The sequence below is a fragment of the Sesamum indicum genome, linkage group LG15, assembly GCF_000512975.1.
Source record: "Sesamum indicum cultivar Zhongzhi No. 13 linkage group LG15, S_indicum_v1.0, whole genome shotgun sequence".
NCBI classification, from domain to species: Eukaryota; Viridiplantae; Streptophyta; class Magnoliopsida; order Lamiales; family Pedaliaceae; genus Sesamum; species Sesamum indicum.
In genome coordinates, this window is record NC_026159.1 from 465,863 (window position 1) to 475,329 (window position 9,467).

Sequence of the window (9,467 nt, forward strand, 5' to 3'; positions counted from 1 at the left end):
CTGGTGCTGAAACGTGGCAGGGTCGTCAAACTTGCGGCTGGTTCAGGTGGTTTGACCCTGTTGATTGACGGTGGACAAGTTGATATTTTTATCTCGTGTTGTTCTCTTTCGTTAACTAGTTAATCCTCCATAATTCTCTTTCTTTGTTTATTATAATCTTGGTTTAGCGGGCAACTGTCGATAATATGTTTTCCAGATTCTTTTCCTTTTTCTTTCCAAGATAACAATTCGTCTTCTACACACAACATCTTTCTTTCTGGAAGAGGACTCAGTTGTGGAAGCTTCCTCTGAACATTTTGATACTAATTTTTCACCAGATTGGTTCTTCATTGGGTAATTTTGCTACTCTATATTTTGATTACAGTATTATCAATTTCTAAGCATTTGTTATTAAGGAATTAGTTATGGTGTCATGTTTGGTGTGTTAACTATCCACTATTGTCCTTCTTAGCAGAAACGCAAAAGAAATGAAAACAATGCATTTTAGGTATATATTATACAAACTCCTGGCGGCTTTGTAAAAGCGGAGGAACACTACTTTTTATGTGGAGAGCCTTGTCTTTTTTGTGTATCCTTCACATTTTATCTTTCTTTTTAGTGGCCACATCATCTGTTCCTTCGCTTTGAGGATAAAGCTTAAAGAATTGTATGTTGACCTACTTGCTCCTTTGTTGCTGCGGTGGGACATATCTTCACAAAAAAATTTTCTTATTTTACACATACTAACAATATAAATGTAGTTAATCTTTCTGTGTCATTCTTTTATGAAATTCGAATGGAATGACTTGGATCATCACGACAATGGGGCCAACACTTGTTAGTTTAGTTGGTAAGAGTATAGGTCAGTGGCTTGTGGTTGTAATGCAACTTGAAGCCACTTGAACTTTTTGTAATAAGAAAGAGAGAAGGGCAAGACAAGAGATTGGCATCAGTTAGCTAGGTTGAAAAGCTGAAATGTTATCTTTGGAATAGAGCATATGACTAGAGATAAGATGGGTTTTGAGGAGGCCATGGCATGATATTGTAAGATAAGGGGAGAATATGCATTTTAAACAGCTTAGGACATCTGGAGCTCAGCAGCTCACGAGATGCATTAAGAATCACCGACCCTTTAACTTGAAGAGGAATAATTTATGAAGAAATCGGAAAGAACCAAAAATCTTCCAGAGTGTTTCTTAATTTCCTACCCTAAAGTTTGATATGGGAATAAAAAAATTTATAAAGGGAAGGAATCCAAGGTGGCCTGATAAATAATATGCCCAATCTGCAAAAGGTAATTTGCTGGGTTTTTTTTTTTTTTTTGTGGTAATATGAGTATATTACCAATACTAAGTAATAGAGTTGATTTTTGCCCATTTTTCTATATATATTGAGTGGTAGTAATATGAATTTGGGTATGTGAAGTTATGTCAAGTCCATTTGTCAATAAGTTCCTTAGGAGATTCTCAACTGTTTGAGACTCAAATATTTTATTCCAAAATATTGAATTTAAAATTTATTGAGAGTGTGTGTGAGTAGACGTGTGCTGTGGATTAAAAAAAATCATTTGCCAACAAGTAAATTTTCAAGCTTGATTAGTATCTTATCCAGTAATAAACACACTTTTGGAATTTCCCTTCTTTGTTGGTCTTCCCAGCAAACCAGAATTGTGGGTAGATTGATAGAGACAAAAGTGCTTGGTAGATTCTGGCGTAATGATGAGTAGGAGGTTCAGCTGTCAGTGCCTCCGATGTGGATCCCTTAGCACCTTTTTCTTTAGCTCTGCTCTCCATCCACTTCTCCCTGCTCTGCTTCACATATTTTACAAAATATTGAATTATAGGTGTTGCCGTACCACTCTTACCTTACCAAGCTTTAAGCACAGCCTACTAATCTTGAAATCAAGAACTTGCTCTATAATTATATCATTGATCAAAGTCATATTTACTCTTCTGCTCCAAAAACCTTTCCTACTAAAAGAGTATTTTGTTGAAGTGATTAAAACATTTTCCAAGCTTATATATCTTATAAAAAAGTTTTTATTTTAAAAATGAGTTTTTAAAGTGTATGAAAAAGACACAAGTTTAATGTTTATAACATGTTAGTGACAATTTTATAAAATAACGACCAACACTGAATTAGCTTTGTAGAAATCTTAACAAATAAGTTGGAAGCTTCCTTTTCTTTTTCTTTTTTTCTATCAAAATAATTTATAAGCTCCAAAGATTTTATCTTTGAATCTAAAAACTTATTAAATAATTTTTAATATCTTACAAGTTCTCACACCGCTTATAACATAAATTTTTAAATTGATTGGAAAGAAAAGGTGAGGCGTAGGAACAACAGCATGGGAATTGGAATGGCCATATTACAAAGGGAGCAGTGCACAACCAAAGTTTGAATGCAAAAGCGGTCTCATAAGTCATCACAAGGAGCTCTCTCTCTCTTTCTCATATTCATGGATCCCACCACACTGTCCCAATAAAAAAGAAACAACCCATGTACAGAAGAGTGTGCACTGCTCACACTATCCAAAAAGGGTTTTAACAAAAGGGCGGCCTCATGGGAAACAATTATTGGTGTAAAAAACCAAAAAAACAAGAAAAACAGAGCAAACTGCTGCCTGCTCTAGCTAATAAAGCCAGCAGGCATTTTTAACTTGTTTCCTTACAACTTTTGATGATGACACAGGATTCAAGATCTTAAAAAACACAGCAAGTATTTATAGCCCTTTGACTGATTCAATGTACGTACTTGCTGGGAGATGAAATGAATGAAAGAGGCCAAAATCAACGCAATTCTTTGAAAACATAACTCTAATTCTTGATACCACCACCACAAATAGTGAAAGCAATCACCAGATGGCAGCTCTTTCCGATTCCCACAATCAAAAATTTTAAGTCTTTTACCCCATAATTTCAGCTTTCCTATGTGCATGAAAATGAAGTCTTAATCCAGTGATGGGATGAGGTACATAAGCTAATCCAGTCATGTAAGCATGCATAGTTTTCTCCGCTATGTACCCGGCCAAGACATATCTAACAACAAAAACCAAAAAGTATAACAGGGACTCATTTAAATGGTCCAGTATAAAACAGAGGACATTTGAACTGACAAGGAGGCATTCACGCATCACTTATATTGCTATACCATATTCTTTTCAATCAGGGCAGTGAAATCTCATTGGGAAAGGAAGCCAACACTGTCATTAACCAATAGATGATGAACCAAAACTAAAATTGAAAAAAAAAATTTAAACCTTTCAGATGCCTTGTGTTGTTCTATGCATCCATGGGAAGTCCAAGTTAGGAGAAGATGGATTTTCCATTTGGGCATCTGAAGAACTTGCGAATTTCCCCTTCTTTGACCACAACCAAATCTTGGAAACGGAATAGCTGTCGGTCTTTGTACCGATGCTTATCTTTTTTCCCTCTGTATTCTCATCAGCAGAAGCATTACAAGATTGATCTGTTCCTTTAGTGTTTCGACCAGCTCGGTCTTGGCTCAAGGCCACCCTGAGTTTAGCATCTCCCACTACATACTGATAAGAACCCATTGAGTAACACCGTCTTGCATCCAATTTACTACTGCTAGTCTCTCCTCCTACCTCCCCGGCCTCAGCTTCATTCAATTTCCGGAATTTCCCAAGCCTGACTGGAAAGACCCCTTTTTCCGTTGCAACTTGCTCAATTTCCACCCTCTTCTGAGCAATACAGAATCCTCCATTCTCTCCATGATTGGGGCATCCATCTTCTTCCCTAAAATCATCATAATCGAAAATGGGGTTTTCAATTGAGAATCCAGGATTGAATAGAGCCCCCCTACAAAGAGGACAAGTTGAATTTGACAGGAGCCAAGTATCGATGCAATTGATATGAAAAGCATGGCTACACATGGGAAGCAATCTCAACTGGTCAGTCTCAGAGAATTCACACAAACAAACAGCACAATCAAAGGGCTCTTTTGGACCCACAACCTCCTTATACGAAAAGACCGGCAATGCATCTATAAAAGCTTGATCTAAACCAGAGTCATGTAAATGGAAGAGTTGCTGCAGCTGTCTCTGAAGGGCATCAGAGCCAGACGCTTCCAAGTTTCGATTAGACTGAGAGGATGATGAGCTTTTGGTGAGAAATCTAACAAGCAAGTGGAGAAGACCAGAGATGAAAAAGAGAACAGCTAAAATTACTATAATGAAAAGAACAGCAGGGCTGATTCTTGTCCCAGATGAAGATGGTGAAGGGCTGCTCGACTCTTTCTGGAAATTACTGCCAACACCATATGAAGAAGAAGGTGGTGAAGGCATAAGAGGAGGCGCGTATTGCAAGAAACCATCTTTCTGATTGATTTGATGCTGAATCCAAGAAACTTTCAAATGGGCATGCCCATGCCCAGAAAACCATCTCTTCCCTTGCATTTCTGTTATCAGACAAACCATCTCAAAACACGCACACACTGTACCCACTCATTTTCTGTGCAAGAAACCAAACACGCATCCACTAACTTTTCTGGCCCTCTTCCACAAAGGGAACACCAGAAAGATCACAAATCTTTAGCCCTCCAATTCTTGCCGATATCAGAAGGAAACAGCAGCAGTTGGGGTTGCGCTAATAAAGTAACAATTTCTATTCGTTTTCAGGTTGTAAACCCCAAACAACTGATTGTTCAATAATATGAAAAGATGACGACACCAGTAACTTTAAAGATTGAGTCTTTACCTACCTTGATACCGAAGATGCCAACCCAGTTAATGTATTCTACTACACATGGACCCCCTTCTTGCAGCTGCAGCAAAAACCCTAAACACACACACACACACAGCCTTTGGCTTCCAATCTTACAGCCCTTTAAATATTTTATCAAGAATAACACAAGTTTAATAGGAAACTCTCTTCTTGAAAACAAATACTATTATATATATATATATACACAACACCAAGATTTCAGCTTCTATATTTATATTGAAGCAGGAAGTGTACGGTGTACCAAAACAAAATACAGTGTATACAACAGATAGATCATGATGTGAATGAAAGAGATGGCTGTATTTTTCACTCTTCTTCTTCTTCAAACAGAGGAGATTGATAAAAAGTATATGACAAAAAGACACCACTTTTTGATTTTTTTTCTTTTTCCATTTTCCTATTTTCTTGGTAGAAAAATTGAATCACACGCGCGAATGAAGGTCGTGGCTTGTTTTTGGTCAACATTTACCGACAAGGCGCCTTACCGTATGGAAAAAGGTTGTGGGCCTGAGGTAAATTCACTGCAAAGCCCACTTATGTGGGCTGATATTACGGTTACTCAACTCCCTCTCATTTCCTATTCATTTCACATTTAAAATCCTCAATTAATGGATAATCACTTTCTAACTTTTACCTAACAATTACAGTAATCCGCAAGGCTTCAAATTTTAAAACTTCTCCACATAACTTTTATGATAAAATATTTTGATTATTTGAGATTGCGATCACATGTTTCGAAACAATGAAGTATTTTAATAAAATAACCCGTCAACACCGTTTATATTTGCAACAGCCGTCGAAATATTATAAATCATAAATTCAAATATAATTAAAATTATTATTTCTATGATTCATATATTCTATTTACTAACAATATATCATGATCGACATAAAAAAATAATCATCATTATATGATTACATTAATTTTTGTTTGTCCTGACATGATCCGTCTCATGTATGCACTCACACTCCACTGCTGTGCTTAGGTATTATTTCTTGACGCTTGTGTGCAACGCGCATTGCTTGTCTTGTAGGTCGTTTGGATATGGCTTGGAAGCCAATTCCTCTTCTTATTAATCTTTATTATAAAGTCACTTAGGTGTAAATACATGCGACAACATAAAATTATATAAATTAGCTGTCGTGGCACGTGATCTTTGTATGTATATAATAAATAATCTTTATACTTAAATTACATTATAAATAATAAAAAAAATATATAAATCAATACATCACATTTTGAAAATAAAAAAAATAATAATTTTAAGGGTTTTATCGACACAACAAAAAAAATGAGTACAGTGATACTACAAACTATCGTTTGTGAGTAAATTATACATTAAGATGTTCACAAGAATGTGAATTATTAGTCTGTTAAAGTCAAATATATATCATAAATGAGTTTGGTTAAATATTTGACTCTTCTTATCAAAATAGCTCTTCAGAGTTGAATACGGACCATTACTTATTTAATTGCTACGTATTTGATGCCAACCATTTTTTCCTTATTTGATTGAAATTTTTGCAACAACTTGTAGGGTTTCCTTTTCACTTTTTTTGTTAGATGATGTAGGATGAGTTTAAGCTATTATTTTGAAGTTGAAGTAACAAATATATTTTATTGTTGAGTGAATCTCGAGCTTGCAGTTAATTTTAAATGAAAAAAAATTATAATTTAGGTAAAACGTAAACAAGCCTAAAACGGGCTGATTTGTTTTACTATCTAATAAGATTATGAAATTAATATCCTAACATCATAGTAATAATCCGATAAAATATCAGGGCCAAACATTAACTATAGCAAATATGAAAATTAATTAAAGTCAGCTGAAAAAATAGAAAAAATTTAAAGAAACGTCCAAACAATGGTGGAAACAATAGATTTAGAATGGTATTGTGATGAAAGGTTGGATTCTCCTCAAGAAGATAAAAAAAACAATAGATAGATCATCTGTAAGTACTGCCAAATCAAAAGTTATGATCGTTTAAAATTTCAACACCAAATAACACAACTAAAGCACTGCACCTTAGAATTTTTTTCATTATCCAAGAGTGATAATTATTTGAGTACATACATAAATAATGATTGTGTTTCAAACTATCATTTCTTGCCCCCAAAATGAAATCTTGATTTTCGTCACCCGTAATTTGAATCAATTCAATTATCAGTCTTTAATTTGGGCAGCTAACCACTTTTAACTAAGCCAACAGATTTGAGACAAGTCAGAAATGTCAAATCCCATCATAAATCATATTCTCCATCACTGTATTATTGGGCATACTAAAAAGGGACATTTTGGAATTTTGGAAGTTGATATTCTGGTCATGCCAATTGCCACCACATACTCCAATTTCAGCCGACTTCTTCATTTCAAGATCATTTGATATGGGCAGCATGTAGCACTCAACTCACTACTCGCACACTCTTCTTTCTATTTGTCCTCTTCTATTTGTTTTTTATGAGTTCCTTTTTGCTATTTTCCATCATGGCAAACCCCCCCCCAACAAAACTCAGACAATCCATCCACATTTGTGTAAGAAAGCATGTGGTAAGATTCGGAATTTCAAACTATATATAGTTGCATTTCACACAGTAATTCCTAACCTTAATAAGTACACGTAATTCATAAGCTAAAAGGAAAGCATGCTTATTGCATTAGAAAAGAATACTGCAGTACACTACTCTAGGAACTACAATGGTTCTACCATATGAGCAATATCAAGAAATCTTTGACCTTCATCAGTAAATCTGATGTGATCTTCCCCTATACATCAATGAAAGACCTGCTGATCGATTGTTCTGAAATGTCTATTGATCGCTCGTTCTCCTCCCTTAACGTGGCCATCTCTAAGGCCACCTGTTTCATGCTAGGCCTTGCCTCGGGGGACCTGTTAACGCATTTTATTGCAATTTGTAACACGTTAACCATCCTCTCCTCGCTAGCACCTTCATGTATCAGGTTCTTGTCGAATACCTCCACCGTCCATTCTTCCCTGACCACTGCCAGAACCCAACTAGCAAGGTCTAGTCCCTCGTGCAAAGACATTCTCCCTGTTAGCAGTTCGAGAAGAATCACTCCAAAAGCATAAGTGTCTGCCTTAAAGAGGGAGTCACTCTCTTCTTGGGCTGCTTCGAGGGTCCCATTAGTTAAAATGGACGGCGTCTGCTCCTGATTGCCCACGATCATTAGTCCATACTCACTAATGCATGGTTCCATATCCTTGTTTAGCAAAATGTTGGACGATTTCAAGTTGCCATGAGGGATTCTGTCGTAGTGTAGTTCTTCATGCATGAAGGCTAAGGCATCAGCTACTTTAGCCGCAACAGAAAGTCTGCTGCTCCAGTTGAACGGTTGGCCTGTTTGATTTCCTGCGAAGTTTTTAGTGTAGTATCAAGTTGCAAATTTATGTCACATGAATATGCATTGCTTTCAAATTGATCATGAAAAGAAATTTTAGTAAGAAATTACCATGGGAATGGATTAGTCTAAAAAGGCTCCCATTCTGTTGATATTCATAGACCAGGAGCCTCTCCTGTCTGGAGCTGTAGTATGCAACAAGGGACAAAACACTGGGATGCTTCACTTGGTTGAGCCTCCTCATTCTCTGCTTGAACTCACTGCTTGATATCGGCCAATCCTTAATCCTCTTTACAACAAGAGTCATGCCCTGACCCTCACAGGCAACCTTGTACATGCTACCGTGTTCTCCTCTTCCAAGCAGCTCAGCGGGGGACTTGAGCAAGTCTTCAAATCTCAGTCCGGTTGTCTCCGGGCTTGTCAGAACCACGACCGATGTAGAAGCCGTTCCACTTTCAGCTGAAGCAGTGGAAAAGTCGGTTTTGCTCACACCTCCTGCCTTCAGCTCCACCGTGGAGAAACTAGGCTTAGTCATGGTATCATCAACTGCTGCTACCTTGTTATCAAGGTCGAGTCTTTCTTCTTTTGTCCTGCACCTTCTGTACACACAGAGGAGGAGGATCAGAAAAACAGCGAAACCTATCAGAATATAGCCCGCAAACATGAGAATCTGATCTTTTGAACTGCTGCTGCTGCTGCCGCCGCCGCCACCATTTACTGTTCTGGATTTGGGTGGAGGAACCGGTGCGGACTCTGCGGCTAGTGATGCTGGCGTGCAGTTTTTTGGCAACGGCGGGCCACACAAATTAGGATTGTAGATGAAACTACTCAATTTGAAACGATTAGCTTCATCCGGGATAGCTCCACTTAAATTGTTATAAGAAACGTTAAACTCTGACAAGCTGGAAAAATCATAGCCCGGTATATCACCACTGAATTGATTATCTTGAGCCAGAAACACCTTGAGGCCAGGGTTTAAGGATTCAGGTAAAGAACCGGAGAATTTATTGTGCGACACGTCAAGAACTTCCAGCTTCTTCAGCTGAGAAAAAGACTTGGGGAGGTCGCCGGAGAACTGATTCCAGGCGATGATTAAATGAGAGAGCTGGAAGCAGTTCTTAATGTCTTCCATGTTCTCCCCAGTGATGCTATTGTTGGTAACGTTGACAACCAAAAGGTATGCAGAAAGAGATTGCACATTGCAAAGAAGTCTAGCATCAAGAACGCCCGAGAAATCAAAGCCATCAAGAACGATTTCCTTCACGTAAAGTTGTTCATGATCACAAGTGATGCCTCTCCACCTATCCTTACAGGGATAAGAGGTGCCGTTCCAGCCTAAAGTAGGACCAGGAATCCCACTGTTGTTAGAGAGCTTAGAGATAAA

General features: G+C 37.4%; 2 protein-coding genes across 2 annotated transcripts; both read right to left on the reverse strand.

Moving 5' to 3' along the window:
• Positions 2,326 to 5,041, reverse strand: LOC105177157 (RING-H2 finger protein ATL46-like). The gene has a single exon (XM_020699304.1). It carries the CDS (start codon positions 4,415 to 4,417, stop codon positions 3,242 to 3,244), a length of 1,176 nt encoding a protein of 391 aa, XP_020554963.1. The 5' UTR covers positions 4,418 to 5,041; the 3' UTR covers positions 2,326 to 3,241.
• LOC105177341 (probable inactive receptor kinase At2g26730) lies at positions 7,288 to 9,461 on the reverse strand. Its single transcript, XM_020698996.1, has 2 exons — positions 8,195 to 9,461; positions 7,288 to 8,094 (listed from the first exon to the last, which is right to left on the reverse strand). Exons 1-2 carry the CDS (start codon positions 9,213 to 9,215, stop codon positions 7,490 to 7,492), a joined length of 1,626 nt encoding a protein of 541 aa, XP_020554655.1. The 5' UTR covers positions 9,216 to 9,461; the 3' UTR covers positions 7,288 to 7,489.

Coding starts and splice junctions, on each gene's coding strand:
- LOC105177157 (XM_020699304.1), bottom strand. CDS start 4,417: ATGGTTTGTCTGATAACAGAAATGCAAGGGAAGAGATGGTTTTCTGGG.
- LOC105177341 (XM_020698996.1), bottom strand. CDS start 9,215: ATGGAAGACATTAAGAACTGCTTCCAGCTCTCTCATTTAATCATCGCC. Junction 8,095..8,194: donor TAGACTAATCCATTCCCATG/GTAATTTCTTAC, acceptor AAAACTTCGCAG/GAAATCAAACAGGCCAACCG.